The 22064-nt window shown below is 51.2% G+C and overlaps 1 protein-coding gene across 1 annotated transcript in view; it reads left to right on the top strand.

The window, feature by feature from the left end:
* The window catches only part of CSGALNACT1 (chondroitin sulfate N-acetylgalactosaminyltransferase 1), a 217006-nt gene extending 199503 nt beyond the window's left edge, over nt 1-17503 (top strand). The window contains exons 6-9 of the mRNA XM_075556574.1: nt 76-254; nt 1335-1429; nt 12692-12773; nt 15516-17503. Of these exons, the coding sequence (XP_075412689.1) occupies nt 76-254; nt 1335-1429; nt 12692-12773; nt 15516-15805 (646 nt within the window). The 3' untranslated portion in view covers nt 15806-17503. The remainder of the gene's footprint in view (nt 1-75; nt 255-1334; nt 1430-12691; nt 12774-15515) is intronic.
* Nucleotides 17504-22064: the final 4561 nt, after the last annotated feature.

The following is a 22064-nucleotide window of genomic DNA, read 5'->3' as shown; positions in this document are numbered from 1 at the left end:
CAGGCACTGACAGAGGACTGCAGTCCACCGCTGAAGACTGGACGTGTGCTCACCGTGTCCGCCCTTCCCTTGCAGGGCGGCCAGCTTCAGGAACTTCACCTTCATCCCGCTGAGTGGGGAGTTCTCCCGGGGGAAGGGCCTTGATGTCGGGGCCCGCTTCTGGAAGGGAAGCAACGTCTTGCTCTTCTTCTGCGACGTCGACATCTACTTCACTACTGAGTTCCTCAACACGTGTAGGCTGAACACTCAGCCAGGTCAGGTCTGCGGGCTGGCTCTCCTCATCCGCGCTCCCCCTCAGGGCACACCCCGGTCTTTCTCTTCAACAGTCCCACTGAGCCCTCCCTGACGGAGGAAGGGAAATCCCCTCGGCCTCGATTTCTCCTTTGGCACCGCATGGTGGACTTAGCCAGCCCCATCCCGAATCCATGGCTGTAGCCCCCTTTTCCGTGCTCAGCGGGGAGGCCTGCTTCCTGGATAGGAGGGAGTGGAAATCCTACCTGGAGATGCTGCCCCAAGCCAAAGAGAAGATACGCAGCCAGGACGAGCCACTGCGGGAGAGAGGGTCCCAAGGAAAGAGACCCTCACATATGACAGTTATGGGAAGGCTTCCAAAGCCTCCGGGGACAACAATGCACCATCTTTTCATTCCATTTTTCCAATGGGATTTTTGAAGCCCACCCTCGTATTTTCGTCAGTGGGCTCAGAGGCAGGGCTGGTATTCAGGGGATACCTCGTGGCATGGCCAGGACTGTTGTTAGACTATTTAAGTTCTTCCCTATAAATGGGTCAAGAGCTACTGCCCCAGGTTCCCTACAATTACGCCAGGCACCCTGCTCCCTGCCGGCACCCTTCCCCAGGCCCAAGGCCCCGCAACCCGAGAGTTAGCTCTGCCACGGCAGGGCGCCCAGGTCGGCACCGGGGCAGCAGCTCCCATGGTTGGGGCCCAGGGAAGAGTCCCTGATGTGTAACATTTTGAAGATCACCCTGGTGCCAGAGGAGCCCTGGTGGTGTGGTGGTTACGAGTTGGGCCACAGTCCTTAAGGTCCACAGTTCAAAACAACCAGCAGATCTGAGGGAGAAAGATGGACTTTCTGCTCCCGTAAAAAGTTACTGAAGCCACTGTTTGTTTTTTGGTTTGGTGGCAATGTCTGTCTGGCCTGCCTGTTACAGAAGTTACAAGTCAGTGGTCTGGATTGAGTTCCAGGAGGCCCTGTTCAGTGAAGGGTCAGTGGAAAGCACATGTAAACGCCTGGGGTGTTTCCTGGGGCTGAATGAAAATGGACAGGCCCACAGGTTCCTGCGCTCACTGTCGCTGGTCCTTTTCTGGTTTGCAGGGAGAAAGGTGTTTTATCCAGTCCTTTTCAGTCAGTACAATCCCGGCATAATCTACGGCCATCACGATGCGGTCCCTCCCTTGGAGCAGCAGCTGGTGAGTACTCAGCCCACCGAGTCAGGACTCAGAACTGGTCCCTTCCTGCCCGACCCTCTCTGGAGAAGGGGCCTCCCCTCCCCCGATATACTGAGTCAGAATCTGTAGTTTAACAAGACCCCCAGGTGATTCTTATACAGACACATGCAAGGATCTTAGTCAATGCAGATCTCCTTATAAAGATCCCGGGGTTCTCGTTCAAATGGAGAGATTTTCATACTTTTCTTCTACAGTTGTGCAAACTAACAGCGCCTGTGGAAACTAGCAGCGCATTTTCTCGGTATGACTGCAAATCAAGTGAGATACATCTTGCCATTCTGCAGATGGGTGCGGGTGGGGAAGGAGTCTGAAAATGGGTAGGGGAGCAGGCCGGTTTTCCGGCCCATGGAGGTCAGTACCCTCTTCACCCAAGAGCACCATGCCTTCGCACATGTTAGCATCAGAGTTGTGGTCCCAGGTAAGGTGGCTTTCCAAGCGGCAAAGGCCTTTGCTGTGTACGCAATATTGTAAAGCCACACAGCCACCGTGGACATCTCTCTGCAGTGCACTGTCTCTGCCCTTGGCAGGCTGAGGAGCAGGCAGCAGGCGGGCCCCTTTGAGGCTGTAAATGCAAAGGCCCCATGGCTTGTCAGCCCTGACAGGGGATGCTGGGATGCAGCCTTTCCCTGCAGATGAGTGGGCTCACAGGGCACTGCTCTGGCCAGGGGCTGTCTGTGCATCACTGTCTCTGGTGGCTCTGCTCGGGCTACTGCAAAGCCTCCAGGGGTGACGGAAGGAAGGCTGCTCTGGGAGAGTGAGGATGTCATGGGGCCAGGTCTTGCATACTCTCCTGTCATGGGAGTATAAAATGGTTCTCACGGAAAACACCAATTCTGGGAAATTCTTCTGGATCCCTGGTCCCAGAAGCAGTGAAACCAGTCCTCTCTCACCGCATCCTGTGCCTCCCTCTGTCTAGCCCCCGGCAGCTGGGGTAATGGCCTTTTCCAGAAGACTTCAGGCTGGAGTCCCCTTAGGTTAAACAAGGCTTCTCTTGGGCTTAAGACATTCTAGTAACAGTAAAGATAGTTCCCTCCTCCCTGATGGAATTTTAACACCTCGGACATACTGTCTATCTCTATGCATATCTGTGCCTTATGCATGGAAGTAGTGAGAGTTTTAACCCCTCAAGCACCTGTTTTCATCCCCTTAAGAGGGACAGCACTTTGAGGCCTAAGGCTGTCGGACCCAGGCCATGGCCTTTTCAGCCAAATGCACGCCAAAGCCGAATGATGAAGCATTGATGCGTTGGGATTATGATGTTGATGGAGAATGTTGAGTATTCCCTGAACTGCAAGAAGATGAATACATCTATCTTAAAAGAAATATGGCCAGAATGCTCCTTAGAGCAAGGATGGAGAGCCTTCATCTCAGAAAGGAGGGAATTGGTGCTTGGTAGAGTAGAGGGGCGGGGAGAAAGAGAGGAGGTGGATTGTGCAGTGGCTGCAACGATGGTGCTAACGAAAAGCATGCCTTTGTGAGAATGGCTCCGGACTGGGCAGTGTCCGTTCCCTTGCACACGGGGTCGCTGGGAGTTGCAATGGACTCTATGACATCAAACCACAAAAAATTGTGCTGACATGTTCCTCAAGAAGGTTAAGCTTCTCAACAAAGCCACATGGAAGAAGCACACCAGCCTGATGATCGTGCTGTGTCGACAGGGAGAGGTATCAGAAGTTCAAAAACAAGCAATCAGATTGATGCCAAGGAGTGTGGACAAAGTGGAGACCCAGAACCCACCTGTTAGGTAATTGGAGAGTCCCTCACAGAAGGGCCACACGGAAGGGATGATAAATCTAGGGAGCAGTATAGCACTGATGAAACACATAGCTATCCTCTAATTCCTTAATATCCCCCCCTTACTATTATGGTCTTTGTTTTAACTCATTAATCTTGTTAGGCCTGTCTATGTGTTCCTTTGTAGAATTAAGATCATTCAATGTACGAAATCCAAGATAGATAAACCTTCAGAAACAGTAACAGCAGTAATGATTCCCTGAGGGTAAAGGAACAGGGTGGGGGGAAAGAGGGAGCTGAGAGTAGTGATGACTGTATAACCCCACTCGAGGGGAATGAGTAATAGAATTTCAGGTGACTAGATACATTGGATGGTGTAAGGTATGGCAAATAATAATATTATTATTATTATAATGATTCCTGGAGGGTAGGGTGGGTGAGGCAGGGGATTAAGTGGAGCTGATATCAGAGTTCAAGAAGAAAGGAAATGTGTTGAAACTGATGGTATAGCAATTGTAAAATTATGCTTGATCTAACTGAATTATGGGTTGTTATCATATCTGGAAGCGCTCCCAATAAAATGATTAATAATAATAATAATAAAGAATGTTAAGGTTCTACAAGGGAAAAATGGGATATGAGTTAAAAATTCATTTCCCTTTTAAAATAAATCACTGATTTACATCTGACATCAAATGTGATTAATGTTCCCACTTTAAACTTATAAAGAACATATTTGCTGGTGGTGAATTTTTTTCATGTCACAATGTAAAAGGTTTTATCATCTTTTTATTATTCCTGCAGGGAAGCAGGTATAAGAGAAAACTAGGAGTATGGCATGGGGAAGCAAATTTCTCAAAGCACAAAGAACCAGTAGGCAAGCCAGGGGACAGAGCTCCCCATATCTGATGCCCTGTGTCCACCTCTAGAACCCAACTCTGTGCTGTCAAGCCTATTGGGGTAGTGCCAACACGTCGGGCTGCTAAACACATGGTCAGCAACTCGAACCCACCAACCATTCTGCGGGAGGAAGTTGAGGCTTCCTGCTCTTGTAGAGACTGACAGTCTGGGGAATCCGCAGGGGCAGTTCCTCTCTGCCCTGTAGGGATGCAATAGATGCCCACTGCTAGAACCTCTGAATGGCCCAAATGTAGCCTTTGATATGTACTTCCAAATACGCCTTTGACCTTTGCTAGAACACATAAGTCCAGTATTTTAGAGCCGAGTCTTAATGACTCTTTAGTCTGGAGAAATACAAAAGTCTTCTTTGAGATGAAGGGCACCCATCCAAAAATGATGATGTTTCTTTTCCTAGCGAACCGTTTCTGGCGGGTTTGCTGCCTACAGAGCTCTAATCTAGGTGCTACTGGAACAGTGAAAACTCAAACAACACGTTAGTATATTTTGAAGTGTAGTGCATTTTATGAGATTATGGCATTCACCATCTACTTTGCTTTGGGTTTTTTTATTAATCATTTTATTGGGGGCTCGTACAACTCTTATCACAATCCATCCATCCATCCATTGGGTCAAGCACATTTTCACATTTGTGGCCATCATTTTCTTTCTACTTGAACCCTTGGTATCAGCTCCTCATCCCCACCCCCTCCCTCCCGATCACCCTCTACTTGCTATTGAGGTAGAATGACTCGCCCAAGATGACACAGTAGTGCAGACCTGGCCCAAACCAGGACTTCCTTCTGGTGGTGGTGGTGGTGGTTCAGTGCATCCGAGAACCAAACACTGTGCACCTCTGCCATCGGCATGGCCACAGATCTGTCTCGGTCCATTGTTGTAGCTGTTGTATCACCTTTGCTACTCGACTTCACGAGACATGATGCCCTTTTGCAGAGTTTGCAATTCCCTGCTGTGTCCAAATGCAGTGAACTCACGGCCACCTGTAACTTGCTCCTACTGTGCTGCTGGTTTGCAAGCTACCCTGACGCGGGGGCCCTGGTGGTGGTGTGGTGACGCATTGGGCTGCTCACCACAGAGTCGGCAGTTTGAGACCACCAGCCGCTTGATGGGAGAGAGAGGCGTTCTGCTCCCATAAACAGCTGCAGTTCTCAGGAACCCACGGGGGTAGTTCCCCCCCATCCCACGGGGCTTGCAGTGAGTCAGAAATGACTCCACGGCAGTGAGTTTGATTGTTTTGTTTGTGTGATGCTGGAAGCGATGTGAGTAGAGTTAGCCTCAAGGGCCAGGTTTCAGAGAGCTCCAGACTAAGATAGACCAAGAAGAAAGATCTGGTCAGCCGGTGGAAAGCCTGTGGAGCACAGAAGACCCTTGTCGGACGGAGGACTGGAATCTGAGCCCTCCGGGGTGGAAGGCCCTCCTCGCAGAGCCAGCAGAGAGCTGCAGACTCAGTGGGGAGGTTGACACTTTGGGGTTCTCTACCTTCCTCAGGCTGCGGCCCTTTCATACAGTTCCTCATATGGTGGTGACCCCAAACCATAAAATTACTTTCATTGCCACTTCATAACTGTCATGACCCCCCCAAAGGGGTCGCGACCCACAGGTTGAGAACCGCTGCAGGCACAGTAAAGCCTTTGGGCCTTCCTGTACTGAAGGGGCACACCAACAGCGGCCACTTCAGCAAACATCCTGGAGTCCCCTGTGATAGAGAGAGTTGCCGAAGGAGCTAGGTGAGAGCTGGCGTGTAAAGGAAGTAACCAGGCATTCCAAAGCCCGGCGGCACACCACAGATGTTCATCAGCAGAGACAGAAGCTGTAGGTGCTGAAGGCACGGCATCCATGGGGCTGACCCCACTGACCGCCGCTACTCCCACTGTGGAGTGTGGAAGATATGTGTGTCATCATCCGCCAACTCCAACCTGTCCTGGGAAGTTCAATTCCTTGATATGATTGAATTGCGCTCCACAAACTGACTCCAAAGAATCTATCCGCAAACTCCAGTGCTTGGGACATCGTAACCAAAACCCAAACTCACTGCTACTGAGTCCATTTGGACTCGTAGTGACCCCATAGGACAGGGGAGAACTTCCCTTGTGGGTTTCTGAGACTGTCACTCTGAATTACAAAGCCTTGTGGAGTGGCTGATGGTTTTGAACTGCCGACCTTGTGGTTAGTAGCCCAATGAGTAACCACTGTGGCACCAGGGCGTCTCTGGCTCATTGTAAGCAGTCAATCAATGGAAACCAGCTCCCTGGACACCGACATTGGCCTTTCTGCTATGTGAGCACCTGCCCCGTCTCCTGGTGCTCTCTGTGCACTGCAGAGCCCCCTCCTCACCATGGTAATCCTGGCGTCTCCTGTGGCTCCCCCACCTCACTCTGGCGACTGTTCTGCTGTGCTCATCCTGTGCTGGCACCAGGGGGGTTCCAAAAGGTCCTGGGAAAATCCCACTATCTTATCATTCCACTTGCCATGAACTTGTACTTTACCACTACCGCATAGTTCAGTGTAAGCCTTGTAACATTTGCTGACTGAGCTTAGTACATCCCGTGCCTCTCAACGCTCTGTTTGTATTTATTCAGCAAGCACATACCCGCTGAGGATTGAAAATAACTCTGGCAGATGGCATGTACAGAGCCTTCCCAGAGCAGGCACGGGGCCTGCACTGTCCCACTGGGTCCGCACGAAGGAGGAGAGGCAGGAGCGTTCTCACCATCTACCCATGGGAAGTTTGAGGCTCAGCGAAGTGGGTATCTTGCTCTAATTCCAACTGCTTAGAGACCGGAACTGACACCACAACAGAGACTAGATAGGAGCCAAGGATGCTGAGAGGTTGCAGACGGGTTCCAGACTCCCAAACTCACTGCCATCAAGTCAATACCGACTCAAGAGTCTTCAGGGAAGGATCGAACCACCCTGGTGGGTTTCTGAGACCAGATGTCTTTCCAGGAGGAGAAAGCCTCATATTTTCCCCTAAGAGTGGCTGGTGGATTTGAACTTCTGGTCTTGTAGTTACCAGCCCAACTCTTAATCGCAATGCCACCAGGGATCCTAGAAGACTGGCTTAAAGGAGGACAGAAGAGCTCAGCGTCAGGTTGCAGGTACCTAGAGATCCAGCCTGAGGGACGCGTTCAGTATGCCAGTCTACGGATCTTATGCAGGTACAAGGAAAGCGAGTTTATTAGAAAATGTAGGTCAGTCCAACTCTGGGGGGAGATGGCGTTGCGCCCACTCATAATTGACTTCTTTGAAATCGGTGCTGGCAGAATGCCTCGTTGCTCCAGAAATGGACACTCTCCCAGCTGTCCTCGTGCTGGTCTGTGCGTGGCCACTCCCTGCTGGGTGCTCTTGGGTAAGTCATTCTCCTGTTAGACAGAGAAACCTGGCAAGAAGAGCTCATGCAGCCTCCTGGCCAGCTGCATAGTCACCACGCCCTCAGGGCCTCGATAAGGGCCATGGAGCCCTGAACTCAGTCCCAGAGGCCCCTGCGGTGGCAAGTGACAGGGCCTGGTGAGAAATGCAATTCTGGAGCTCCCTGTTCGGATGTGGAGTCCTCAGGCTGCAAATGGCGCGGTCGGCAGTTGAAACCCAACAGCTAGCTGCTCCATAGAAGAGTCTGTGGCAACATAGGGACGCATGTGCCTGATACAATTGAAGTCTGGCATGTTGTAAGACCTGTAAGAGCCCCCAATAAAACGACTTCTTTAAAAAAAATAAGTTAAAAATGAAACTTTTCCCCATTAAAAAAAAAAGCTATACCGTCTCTGCAGTCCGCTCTGCCCTATCGAGTTACCATGAGTTGAAGTCCCCCTGATGGCAGAGGGCTTGGTTTAGGCTTCTTCAAAATGGGGGGCACTGTTAAAAGTGCACCCACAGATAGGCCATAGAAGCCGGCTCCGGGCCTCAGCGCGGGGCCGCCTGTGACCGCGTGGCTGCCAGCCCGGCTGGTGAACGGACGCTGTTCAAACATAGACTCAGTTCTTGGGAGGCTCTCCCTGGCGCAGGGGAAATACTCAGCACACATATTTGAATGTTTGTTATTTATTTTATTTCGTGGCCCAGACTGCTTGGTGGGCAGGGGTCCAAGTCGGCACTGTCGGCAGCTGTGGGGCGGCACCAGATCACGTCTTGGGGTGGTGGTGGTGGTGGTGGTGTGTGTGTGTGTGTGTGTGTGTGTGTGTGTGTGTGTGTGTGTGTGTGTGTGTGCTGGCCTGTGCCTTGTGTTTAGATCCTCCTGGAAAATAGTCACCCCTGTCACGTGCACCGCCCACAGAGCTGCTGCTCCGGAAACTTCCTGTGGGAGAGCAGCCCCGACAACTGCCCTTTTGTGGTGAATTCCGCACCCCTCGGGAGATCTAAGGTGGGAAAGAAAGGGCGCTGCAGAGGACTGGGCGAAGGCCAGCTTAGAAAAGGAGGCCAGCCCTTGACAACGGAGCAGTGGAATCCAGGGCGAGAGACGTTTCTCTGTGACAGCGTCTTCTCTGTTGCCCGGTTCCTCCCTCCTCCCTCCTCCGTGGCCACCAACCATCCTTGAGGCCGACCCCCAGTGCCTTAGCTTTGAATATCTGAACAGGACAGTGGGCTCTTGCTACCTGCCTCCGCGGTAGCTTCTGAGAAAGCATGCCCTCCGTGTTAGACCCAGGAAGGGGGTTTTTATTTGTTCTGTTGACCCAGAACCACACAGCGTTGCGCATTTTCTCTGTTGGAATCCCTGAGCCTGCCCCGAGCCGCTCGCACACACAGGACGAAGGCACTCCTGCTTGAAACGTGTCTCTGTCCAGAGACTTGGTGCCTCCCCTGCCTGGGACTCTGCAGTTGTCCACTGAGAAGTGTGGGTTATGGGCCATTTCCCCCCCCCCCCCATGGTGGTGGGAATTGTTAGCATGCTCAACTGCACACCGAAAAGATGGAAGTGGGTGTCCACCCAGGCCCTGGGGAGCCACCCTGAGGATGCACTTTAGAAAGGACAGCCATGGAAAACCCTGTGGAGCATCTGCCCGGGCACAAATGGTGTCACCTTAAGTCACCTCGAGAGCCCCCAGGCCTGGGCCTGCTGTCTCAGGCAATGTGCTGGGGCCACAGCAGTGGGCAGCACCCCCAAGTCTCCCCGCCCCCCTGCTGGTATGTGGTGGGTGAAGCCAACCAGCTTTCAAAGCCATAAGAGAAAGGACAGGATCATTTCGGAGCAGAGGGTGTTGAGGGGAAAACCTGGGTGACATTGTAGAGTGACATGGTGTGGTGGAAGAGTGATGCCTGGGGGTACCCCGGACAGGACCGTGGAGCTGAGCGAGGTGATGAGCAGGGAGCATGGCCCAGGTGGGACCTCAAATCCCAGACTTGGGGACAGAGGGGAAGGGCAGTGCCCTCAGCAGAGTGAAGGGAGGGAGTGAGGAGAGAGGAGATGGACAAGACGTGATGGTGCCAGAACATGAGCGCTTTATTAGAGCCTCGCCAGACAGGGTTTTATATGCCCTGGGAAGTGCCAACGGACTGGCTACTGCCTGTAAACTTGGTGCTTCTAATCCACCCGTTGGCGAGGTGAAGATTTACTGCTGAAAGAAAATCAACCAAGAAAGCCCTAGGTGGCGAAGTTTTGTTTTCCAGGGTTTTAAAGGGGCTGCAATGTGATCTGATGGACACTGGGGGGCGCTCCCTCCCTGGGCTGCTGCTGGTAAGGGCTGCTTTCCAGTCAGTGAAGTAGCGTGACGAGGGGCAGCACCCCTAGTTTCTGAGCTCCATCTGACTCTGAGATGATGTGCTGGGGGCACCACAAAATCGGTGCCCACTAGTGCTGAAGGACTGTCATCAGTGAGTCCTTCCGACCGTCGCTGGCCAACCTTAATAGAGGCTGTTGCTAGTGGTGGTTTGCCGGGCTGCCTCCCCATCTCCCAGTCCAGCTGCTTCTGAGGCAGGGGCTTCCAGATGAGGCCGGCCCTTGGATTTGATCGCCGGCACTCCGTCTGCTCCGACCTCAGCTTGGGGCTGGCCACCTCGGACTCTCCCTCCTGACTTTCTCCCAGAGCCCCGGCTGGCTGAGTTTCCTGTTTGAAGCTTTCTCATTTAAATTCGTGTAGACCTCAGCCAAACATGTGAAGTTTGGATATTGGCCCTTGGCTTTGACTCCCATTTTTAGCCAGAAGTTTCAAGGGCTTGCCTGAGTGCTGGCTGGCTGGCTGGCTGGCAGAAGGGGCAGGAAGCCACGAGCAACACAGAAACGCTGCACCTGGTGCAACAGGTAGGGCATGGGAATGGTTTTCTCATGGCCTGGTGGGGCTTTTCCCAGGATGCCCTGCCCTGCGAATCTTTCCCGTTGCTCCTCATGAAGATGCCTTGCCGTTTGGGGAAATCTTGTATAAACAGCCCTTTTGGTTCGAAGTGCAATTGGAGAACATCTGCTGGGGACAGTTTCAACCCACGGAATGTGCCCTGGTTGTTCTCTTTTCCTTAGGTAGCCTTGAGGTATACCAATCATCGGGCAGATTTCATCTGCATGTAGGCTCTAGTGTAAATAAGATAAATTATTAACTTACCAAGCAGGAGAAATTTTATGAATCCATTATCCCCTTATTTCAACCATTTGTCGATGATGAGGATAATTTAGAAATCCCAAAGGCCATTGCCATCAAGTTGATTCCAACTCACAGCGGCCCTGTGGGACAGAGTTGAACTGCTCCTATGGGTTCCCATGTCTTCACGGGAGCAGACAGCCTCACTCATCTTTTCCCCAAAGATCGCCCAGTGGGTTCCAACGCTCACCCTGAGATGGGCAGCCCAGTGTGACCCACTGTGCCACCAAGGCTCCTTGATGGGAGCAGACAGCCTCATCTTTCTGCTGGTGAGTTTGAACGGCTGACTTTGGGGTTGGCAGCCCAAGCCTCGCCCACAGTAAGGTCAGATACCAAGTGGTGGGGTGTAAATAGCGTGTGCTCTGCTATGAACCTAAAGGTTGAGGCTCAAATTCATGCAGCAGCAACAAGGAAAGAGGCCTGGCGACCTGTTTCTGCAAGATGAGAGACAAGGAAACCCCACAGACCAGCTCTTCCCACCAGGAGTCAGGATCAACTGAACAAGTTGTGTGTGGGGGGTGGGGCACAGGGCAGGTGGGAGCTCCTTTGTTTTGGTTTATGGATAAAGTGAACCTTCCAGAAGGTGGGGTCATAGTGATGATACCTATTCAGGTGCTAGAGCTACAAGCGATCTTAGAGGTGGTCTCGCATCCCCAACACATTTTACATGAAAATAAGTGGAGGCCCCCTTAGGCGAAAAGCTAGCAGGTGGTCAGGTTGGGACAAGGCTCTGGGCTCCTTTCACCTTCAAGGATGCCGTTGCTAAGTAGGGGCAAGTAGAGCCAGGCGCCCTGCCAGGAAACACAGCAATCCCAGGGACAGGGGAGTTCCCACTGCTGCCCTCCCTCCCTCCCCTCCCCCAGCGCCCAGGGCCCTCGCCTGAGCACTCGTGTTAACAATGAGTCAGGAAAAATACTGCTCGCGATCTCCCAGCCACATGCTTTGGACACGCTGTCAGGAGAGACCAGTCCCTGGAGAAGGACATCCAGGTGGGTAAAGCAGAGGGGCAGCCACAGTGAAAGACCCTGGACAAGACAGATTGACACGGTGACCACAATGACGGCTTCAGCATGACTATTGTGAGGCCGGCGCAGGACGTTCTGTTCTACTGGGTCCCTCTGGGTCTGAACTGATTTGCCTCGATGGCACTTAACAACAGCAGCAGAGCAGTCCACGTGTCATCTGCACACGCTGGATGACACACATGACCGCTATCCCAGAAAGTATCACACTGTTAAGAACAAAATCTTGAAACCATTCCCAGGTTGACCCCAAGCCAATGAGGGTATACATTTGGGAAATTAAAAAACACACAAGCTCAAATGTTTCCCTGCTTCAGCACATAGAGTCCAAGCTGACTCCACAGTAGGAGGCCAGTCTGATCTCTCTGGAACGGCGGCCATTGCGTGCTTGGCCGCAGGCAGGCAGACCTACGTGTGGACTTTGGAGCAGCGAGGTTTGCACGGGTGTGAAGGTGAACAGAGCCCTTCTCTCTGCAGAACCTGGACTCTGAGGGCCGCGCTGCAGCACCAGTCACCCCTGAGGGCTCTGGTGTTTCTCTTTGTTCCCCAAGGGAGCCCTGGGGGTGGACTGTGCCAGGGCAGCTGAATTCCGAGTTGTTCTCTCTCCCTTTCTCAACTTCCTCTGCCCTTGGCTGGCTCCCTGCCCGGCCCTGTATGAGGGACTGAGGCCTTGAATTCTCTGTGGCCCTGGTGTCAGGCCAGACACGTAGGTGGCTTTCCTTAGAGCTGCTAGTGTGTGTGTGTGTGGTGTGTGTGTGTGTGTATGTGTTTTTTCTTGCCTACACCCCAGAAACTTCCCACCAGGGGTGCCAGACCTCGCACGGCTCTGCTCTGGCTGTGATGCGTTTACTGTTTGTGTTCCTCGTGCAAAGGGCTGGATCCCACAGGCTCGTGGCTGTGTCATCGGTGGTGGGGCAGCTCCACATCTTTTATTCACATTTGTCCCCCCGGACCTTTCCCCTGAGGTGACAGTGCTTGCCTTGCAGGTCATAAAGAAGGAGACTGGATTTTGGAGAGACTTTGGATTTGGGATGACCTGTCAGTACCGGTCGGACTTCCTCAACATAGGTAAGGGAAATCTCTCCTGGAGAAGACTGCAGCTCTACTGCCACCCAGAGGCCACTGGTGGGTGGGTGGGTGGGTGGGTGTGTGGATGTGAGTGTGGGTGTGGATGTGAGTGTGGGTGTGGGTGGGTGTGTCCAGGTCAGGATTCACAGGTTGGTTGGTGACAAAGGTAGAATCACCAAAATGAGGTTCCTCATGCCAGACATTCAGGGGGCTGGAACGAAAGGAGGTTTGGGGGGAATGGTACTTGAACCCGTCCCCTCCCAGCCACCCTACTTCATATCCACAGTCTGCAGTAGAACGGGATCTGGTTACCAGCCCTTCGCAGTCACCCCAGTGAGGTGAAGGAGTTTGTGACGTGGAGATAGTTCAGGGCAAGTCCTCCAGCGCCTCCCCTCACTCGTGAGCCTTCTCAAGCCAACAAGGAAAGAGGGGAGTGCTGGAAGTCCCGCCGAGCACACACAGAAGAGGGCATCGCTCTGGCTTTCAAGCCACCAGGTGTCAAGTCAAGTCCTGCCGAGTGTACAGTCACTGACTCACTGACACAGACACACACACACACACACACACACACAGAGACGTCGTAGGAATTAGCCATAGTTAATGCCACCAATGGCTTCTAGGCACCGAACGCCCATTGGGATCAGTCATGGATTATATTGGCTCCGCACACCATCTCTGACCGATGGGCACTGCAGCGCTCTTCTCTTGGGAAAGAAACAGACGCTCAGAGGAGTTGTGCCGCTTGCCCAGGACACACAGCTGTTTTGCTCTTAATAATGGTGCCAGGAGTCCTGCTCCTTCCACCGCGTCACCAGCACCACAAAACTCCCTGCCGTCGAGTCGATGCCCGCACAGAGCGACCCTGTAGGACAAGGTAGAGCTGCTCCAGTGATCTTCCGAGACTGTAACTCCCTCCCCTGGAGTAGAACTTGATCAAGGGCAATGTAACTGAGAGGAATTACTGAAACCCAGATGAAGGTTGAGCATGATAGTGGGCCAAGAGGAAAATAAAAGGAAATAGAGGGAAGAACTAGGAGGCAAAGGGCATTTATAGAGGTCTAAATACAGGCATGTATATATGTAAATATATTTACCTGTGAGGATGGGGAAATCGCTGTATGTGCATATATGTATAGGTTTAGTATTAAGGTAGCAGATGGACATTGGGCCTCCACTCAAGTACTCCCTCAATGCAAGAACAGTTCTTTCTATTAAACTGGCATTCCATGATGCTCACCTTCTTGACACAATCGCTGAAGACAAATGGGTGCATAAACAAATGTGGTGAAGAAAGCTGATGGTTCCCGGCTATCAAAATATATAGTGTCTGGGGTCTTAAAGGCTTGAAGATAAACAAGCAGCCATCTAGCTGAGAAGCAACAAAGCCCACATGGAAGAAGCATACCAGTCTGAGTGATCACAAGGTGTCAATAGAATCAGGTATCAGGCATCAAAGAACAAAAAAATCATATCGTTGTGAATGAGGGGGACTGTAGAGTGGAGCCCAAAGCCCATCTGTAGGCAACTGGACATCCCCTTACAGAAGGGCTGCGGGGAGGAGACAGCCAGTCAGGATGCAGTGTAGCAATGATGAAACATACAGCTTTCCTCTAGTTCTTAAATGCTTCTCCTCCCTGCCCACTATGATGATCTCAATTCTACCTTACAAATCCAGTTAGACCAGAGGATGTACACTGGTACAGATGAGAGCTGGAAACACAGGGAATTCAGGACAGGCAAACCCCTCAGGACCAATAATGAGAGTATCGATACCAGGAGGAGAAGGGGAAGGGGGTTAGAAAGGGGGAACTGATCACAATGATCTACATATAACCCCTTCCCTGGGGGATGGAACAGAAAAGTGGGTGAAGGGAGACATTGGGTTGTGTAAAACATGGAGACATAATAGCAATTTATAAATTATCAAGGGTCTGTAAGGGAGGGGGAAAATGAGGAGCTAATACCAAGGGCTCAAGTAGAAAGCAAATGTTTTGAGAATGATGATGCCAACCAATGTACAAATGTGCTTGACACAATGGATGGATGGATGGATGGTGGTAAGAATTGTATGAGCCCCCAAATGATTTTAAAAAGAAAGGAAGGAAGCTTGTCTTTCTCCCTGGGTGGCACACCAAACAGAGAAGATCAAACTCACTGCCACTGAGTCTGTGCTTATTCCTTGCACCCCTGGTGGGTTCCCGAGAGTGTCGTTGTTGATGATAGTAGAAAGCCCAGTCTTTCTCCCACAGAGGTGCTGGTGGCTTCAAACTGCCAACCATGAGGACCATAGTCCAATGCCTACCCGCTACACCCTCAGGGCTCCACTGGGTGGCACACACATCTCCTACATGCCTCTTCATGTAAAGTGCTGTGCACCTGCAGATCACAACTCGCCCGCCAGTTGCCGTCAAGTTTGCTTCCAACTCACGGTGACTCTGCGTGTGGGTGTCAAGCTGTGCCCCATTGGGGCGAGGAGCCCTGGCGGTGCTGTGGGTTCAGTGTCGGGCTGTTAACCACAAGGTTGGAATTGAGGGGGCGGCAGTGGGTTTCGGCTTTGGGGAGGGAACCTTTTGGAAATAAACTGCCAGACCTTTCTTCTGAGGCAACTCTGGGTGAATCTGAGCTGTCCGTTCGGTTAGCAGGACAGTGCTAAACTGATGGTGCCGCCCAGGAACTCCCTGTGTAGAGCAGGGTGGGACATGCGTGGGCCGCAGTACTGAGCTGTGCGCTTTCTTCTGACAGGTGGGTTTGACTTGGACATCAAAGGTTGGGGCGGAGAGGATGTGCACCTCTACCGCAAGTACCTGCACAGCAACCTCATCGTGGTGCGCACGCCCGTGCGGGGCCTCTTCCACCTCTGGCACGAGAAGCGCTGCGTGGACGAGCTGACCCCTGAGCAGTACAAGATGTGCATGCAGTCCAAGGCCATGAACGAGGCCTCGCATGGGCAGCTGGGCATGCTGGTCTTCAGGCACGAGATCGAGGCCCACCTTCGCAAGCAGAAGCAGAAGACAGGCAGCAAAAAGACTTGAACTCCCACGGAGGGGCTTGGGGAGACCTATCTCCCTTTCCTTTTGCAATTACCGAAGGACAGACTGCAATAAGGAAAGGATTTGCCGTAAGGGGCAACAGAAGAATTGAACTGGTTGGTCGAGGAGACAAGAGAGGAGCTACACCATTCTCCATTCTCTCTCTCTCTCTGCGCGCAGTCAGCTGGGCGCAGCAGAAACGGAATCTCCCACTTGGCCTGCAAAAGTGGCCCGAGGGCAGCCTGGGCAGCGACATGACAAAGGCAGGGTGACGGCAAGGTTGTGAGCGGGCAGTGTGCTGGAGCGTGTTGTTTGCTGGTTCCAGCAGAGTTACATCTAGTGCCTGCCACGCTCCCTGAAATATTCATGAGTTCAGACCAGTTTTGTAAAAAGTTCATTAGAATGAAAGGCAAGAACACCTCCTCCCCACCCTCTACCCCCACCCCACGCAAATGATGAGGTCAGACATTTCCAGGAGGCCTTGTGAGATGTGGAGATTCACTCGTTGATTCACTCATTGAAGTCCTTGTGAGTCTTTGAAGCAAAACCAAATGGACCAACAGGAAGGAAACCATCAATACTGTGCCATTCCCCCGGAAGATTCGCCAAAAGTGATCTGGCTCCCCCCCCCCACCCCGCCCTGACTTTCTTTCCCCTTTGTACTTGTAACGATCTCTGTTGCTTGATTTGGTTTAAACATGCCCTTTGCATTTTGCAGACAAGGTCCACCCTGCTGATTTAAGTGCCAGTTTGCAGTCCTTCCGAAGCAAGCACAAGTTACCCGTACACGTGTATATTTTCAGTGGAGCTGCTTTTAGATGCAGAACGAGCACTGGGCAGTGCGGAGCCTCAAAGTGCGATCCGTACAGGAGGGTAATGCTCAGGCTGCCTCCGCTCAGACACGAGGGCTCAGACCCCCGGGGTTCAGACCTTCTAGGCCAGGGATAGCGTGGCGTGGAGCCACCGATAGACAAGGTGCTGAGGCGTGGCTTCCTGTACCCACAGAGACTTTCTGAAGAGCAACAACTGAACAGCGTCACCGAGAAGAGGAGCCACATTCAGACTGGTGATGCTAGCCCGAGATATTTAAAAGTCTGAACACTTCCTTTCTCCTCGACATTGGGGACCTCTTTCTTACCTGTTTCAATAAACCAAAGCAAACCACGTGAACCAAACAATCTCTTTTCAAAACAGGGTGCTCCTCCTGGCTTCTGGCTTCCAAGAGAAGAAATGCAGAAACACGTAATGGGTTGAAAGGGCAGCCCGCCGGCCAGAGTCTGGAGGAATGGAAGTTTCTGCTACGTGTTCACCCCTCCGACTGAGGTGGGGAGAGGAACTGAACTCTTTTTTAAAATTCAGCTGTGCTACTCAATCGCCAAGATGCTTCTGAAGACTGCATTTTTATTACAGTTCCAAACTATTTTTCAAAATAAATAATAAATACACAACATCGAGTGATTTCTACATTCATGGGAAAATTATTTATTTATTAGCCAGCACCAGATGCATGAGCTAATTATCTCTCTGATTCCTTGCCTTCTGTTTGCCCACAGTAAGCTCATTATCTTAAAGCCTCAAGAACGCTCACGCTGTTGCTGTGTAAAAGAAGAAAAGAGTGCATTGTATTGACCTGTTACTGGTAGTTCATAACATTTCATTAAAACCCAGGACATGAATGGAAATGGCACTGGACAGCTAATAAACTGATTTGTATTGGACCATTGCAGTAAGGTTGCCATGTCTTTAATTCTTGGAAGATAGTAAGTTCAGCATAGACTAAGATGTCTCAACCATAGTTCAAAAAACTCAAACGCTGCTAGTGGGTCAATGCCAACTCATTGCAGCCCTGTAGGACAGGGTAGAACTGCCCCCTGTGGGTTTCCAAGGCTAACTCTTCATGGGAGTGGAAAGCCCATCTTTCTCCCTCTCACCCACAGTACTACTGGGCCAGATATTTCTTTTTTATGGGGGCTATTCAGTGCAGTGTGGGGAGTTTAGACACCATCTCTGGCACCTACCCACTGCATGCCACCAGCCTCTATCATGGAGCTGGGACAACCGAAACGTCTCCAGTCATTACCAGATCTTCCCCAGGAGTCATCATGGGGACCATTGGACGGGAAAGAGATGGGAGCCACAAGGAAAAGCCATTTGTCCATTTTATTTGACTTCTGAAAGGAGAAGAAATGGAGAATGGTTTCTAAGTTTCCATGTGACCCTCATAGATAGTGATACGGGAGACTCCTGGGGGCTGTGCCTGGCCCATCTTGCTAATAGGGCTGATGGATTTATACCACGGACCTGCATGCTCTCACCTGTGTTCTCCCCGAGTCGGAAGGATAATTTCCAGCAAGGATGGCAGTGTTCATCAAATGTTCTGATCATGGGATTGGATTATATGCTGGGCTGCTAACTAGAAAGAAAGTCCATGTATCGAAACCACCAGCTGCTCCCAGGAGAAAGATGGGGCTTTCTACTCCTGTAGAGTCACAGCCTCAGAAACCCACAGGAGCAGTCCTACTCTGTCCTGTAGGGCCGCTGTGAACCGGAATCGACCTGGTGACCCGACGGCAGGCAGCGAGTTTGGGTTTTGAGAAGTATCACACAGTGCAGGGGAGGGTCACTGTAAAATCCTTGCCTGCCTTGTGGAAGACCCAGGTGTGGTTCCAGCCCACTGCACCTCATGCCCAGCACACCTGTCACCCAGTGGTGGTTTGTGTATTGTTAAAATGCAGAATAGGTTTCAGAGGAGCCTCCCAACAAAGGCAGACTAGAAGAAAGGCCTGATGATAGAAAAATCAGCCAAGGAAACCAATTGGATCACAACCATCTGATCCATACCAGCCATGGGCTCGGTGTAGCACAATTAGGCCGTGCACAGGGGCGCCGTGGGTCGGAGTCCAACCCCATGGTAGCCAGCAGATGTACTGTAGCTGCTGTATTGCTGGGCTGCATTCTTGGGGCTAGTGTGCTTGTGGAAATTACATATGGTGCATAGCTGAGATAGTGGGTAAGAACTGGCTTTTTTTATTGGGGGCTCTTAAAACTCGTTACAATCCATACATCGACTGCATCAGGCATGTGTGTACCTATGTTGCCTTCATTCTTTTCTAGACATTTACTTTCTATTAAGCCCTTGATATCAGCTCCTCTTTTTTCCCCTCGTCCCGCCACCCTCATATCCCCTTGATAGAGTATAAATTCCTTTCATCTCTCACGCTGACCACTGTCTCCCTTCCCCCCATGTTTTCTGTTGTTTTTCCCACTGGAGAGGTGTATGGTTATGTGTCATCCCTGCAATCGGTTCCCCTTTTATCCCTTACTCTCCCCACCGTCCTTCTACCCTTCTGGTATTGCTATTTCCACTCCTGCTCCTGGATTCCATGTGTTGTGAGCCCCTATCTCTTATCTGTACCCGTGTACATCCTGTCTCAATTGAGAAGCAGCTCCGGGGTCATGATAGTGGGGGGTGAAGAATCGGGTTTTTACAGTGATGGCAGACAGCCAAAGAGAAGATGATGTGTCGTATTATGAAATATTAAATGATGTCTCGATTTCTCCAGCTTAGTTAGGCAAAGGGGTTTTCTCAAAGGTCAGCCACGTCTCCCATGTAAGGAACCACAGAGAGACCATCCGTGTGCCAACTCCCTCTAAAGACATACACAAAAGATGGGCAAGGCCCCAGGGAGACAGTCTGATCAGATGCCTGGAATGTCAACTGAAGCAGCAGGAGAGGATTCCTGCTGAGGAATCACTGAGTCTTGGGCTTGACCAGGCCCCTTCCGACTCTTCAAAACTTCCTCCTCCCTCACACTTTGCCTGGTGAGCTCAGGGCTCTCACAGAAGCTGGCCATCCAGTGGGAAACTTGGGGCACTCCCCCAAGATCAGTGTGCTAGAGCAGGCTCATGAGACCCAACTCAGCATGTTTTTCCTAGCCCCTCCTTCAGTGGCAGCATGTTGGTAGTGGAGATGAACCATGGGAGGCGTCATTTCCACCAAAGAATTGGTAAGCATCCGAAGCAGGGATCCTCCCTTCTCAGAGAGCTCACTAAGCATCTAGCAGCACACCACTGTCTCCCGGTCACGTAGCTTGGCCTGGTGCTCAGTTGGCCCTCCAGCCTTACTCGATGGCCCACTTGGTACTGCTGAGGGTGCTCTGGTGGCACAGCAGCTCGAGCACTGCCGCTAGCCAGCAAGTGGGTTGTTTGAACCCACCAGCTGTTCCTGTGGCCATCTCCTTTGGGTAAAGACTCCCAGCCTTGGACGCCCCATGGGGCCGCTCTTGGTTGTCTTACAGTTATACGTGAGCCACCAACTCAGCAGCAGTGGGTTGGGGCCTTGTGTTCCTAATGTAGCCAGCTTCATTTTCTGTGTAGGCCAGCAGTAACAAAATCCAGGTCTAAGCTTTGTCAACAGGTGAACAGAATTTTTTTTAAAACTCCATTTAGAAAAAAAAAGCCAAATTCAAGTAGATAAATCCACAGCAAACAAAATAACTCTGCCACTGAGTCGATTCCAACTCATAGAACCCGGTAGAACTGCCCCAGTGGGTTTGTGAGACTGTCACTATTAATGGGAGTAGAAAGCCTTGTTTTTCTCCCATGGAGCTGTGGGTGGTTTTGAGCCTCTGATCTTGAGTTTCCAAGCCCATCATGTCACTACTGCACCATCAGGGCTCTGGAATCAAGTAGATATGAAACACAATCTCAGAAAGGATGAAAATGGAAACCCAGAACCAACTTGATTAGTTTGCTTCAAGGAAGATGTAGTTTTATTTACTAGTATCTAATCTTATCAAGACTCAGTATCGTACAGTATAGTGATTAAAATGACAGCTTCAATTAAATCAAAAAACAAAACAAACTACCTGCCATCGAGTCCATGGTGACTCATAGCAATGCTATGGGACAGGACACAACTGCCCCTGTGGGTCTCTGGGACTGTCACTCTTTATAAGGTTAGAAAGGCTCCTCTTTTTCTAGAAAAATGTGGTTTCAAACTGCTGACCTGGTGGTTCACAGCCCAGTGTGCCACCCACTACACCCACCAGGGCTCCACTGGATTCAAAGTCCAGTTCTTGCACATGCTGCCTATGATCTTGAGTCAGTCAGCATCTCTGTCCTAGTTCAGAGTAAAGAAGCCGACAGCATGTGGGTTTTATGATTTCTGTAGAGATTAAAGGAGTTGAACTGTGTGACATACTTTGGACACAACAGACACAGTAGATGATGTCTAGTAAGCATTGGATTTCTAACCAAAAGGTGGGTGGTTCAAACCCACCAGCTCCACGGGAGAGGAAACTATGTTTCCATTATTTTGGAAAGCCTACATAAGGTAGATAAGGGGTCCGATGGAATCATGGGTTACATTGCAAAGTCAACAGTTCAGACTCACCGGTTGCTCTGAGAGAAACGAGGCTGTCTGCACCCATAAAGATTTATGGTCTTTGGAAACCCAAAGGGGCAGTTCTACTCTGCCCTATAGGGTCACACTGAGTCAGAACTGACTCAATGGCAGTTGGGCTTGGGTTGGGTTTTATGATTCATAATCAACTCTCTGATAGTGGGATTGCTATCCAACACAAAACCTTTCCATCACAATGGGTTGTCAGTGTCTGACAAGCTTCTCAATATGTCCAGCACCCTGGGGGCATGATCCCAGGGCCCTTATTGGCCACCCATTAAAGATTATGACACCATCATGTACACGGTGGCCCTTTATTTGTCATTCTCAAAGCAATCTCAGGCCATCTGGAGGGAATAAAAGGTAAGTTACCCGAAGTGCAGAATGTGATGGGTAACTTCTCCCTGGAATGCTTGAGTGGATGACTCCTTAGGGAGCCATTCGTGGGGACCAAAGCCAGCCACCGAATTTATGAGATGGGAACCTTCCACAATAGGTATAGAGTCAATGAGCATGCCCTTCCTCCCACGCCCAGACTACACCCTGCTTCGCGGAGTAGTGCAGGGAAGGAGCTCTGGCCTGGTCTGCGGGGAAAGAGCTCTGGCCTGGCCCCGTCCCAAGAAGCCCACCCTTTCTGCAGCTCCTTCTGCTTGTCTGCTCTGGAATCCCACTTGAGAACCCTGGGGACCAGGACTGAAAGCTCGTTCAGAGCGAACAATGAACGGGTAAGCAGCGGGCCACCTGCAGTCTCCCTGCAGCTGGTGGGTAATTATTAGTGGCGTGTCCGCTCCGCTTGGGACGGAAGGCTCCCAGCCAGCTCTCCCACATGACACAGAGGTGTCATGCTTAAAAGACTGC

Source organism: Tenrec ecaudatus, chromosome 8, assembly GCF_050624435.1.
Source record: "Tenrec ecaudatus isolate mTenEca1 chromosome 8, mTenEca1.hap1, whole genome shotgun sequence".
Classification (NCBI taxonomy): Eukaryota; Metazoa; Chordata; class Mammalia; order Afrosoricida; family Tenrecidae; genus Tenrec; species Tenrec ecaudatus.
Note: the sequence above shows the minus strand (reverse complement) of the source record. Positions and strands in the feature narration are given on the sequence as shown.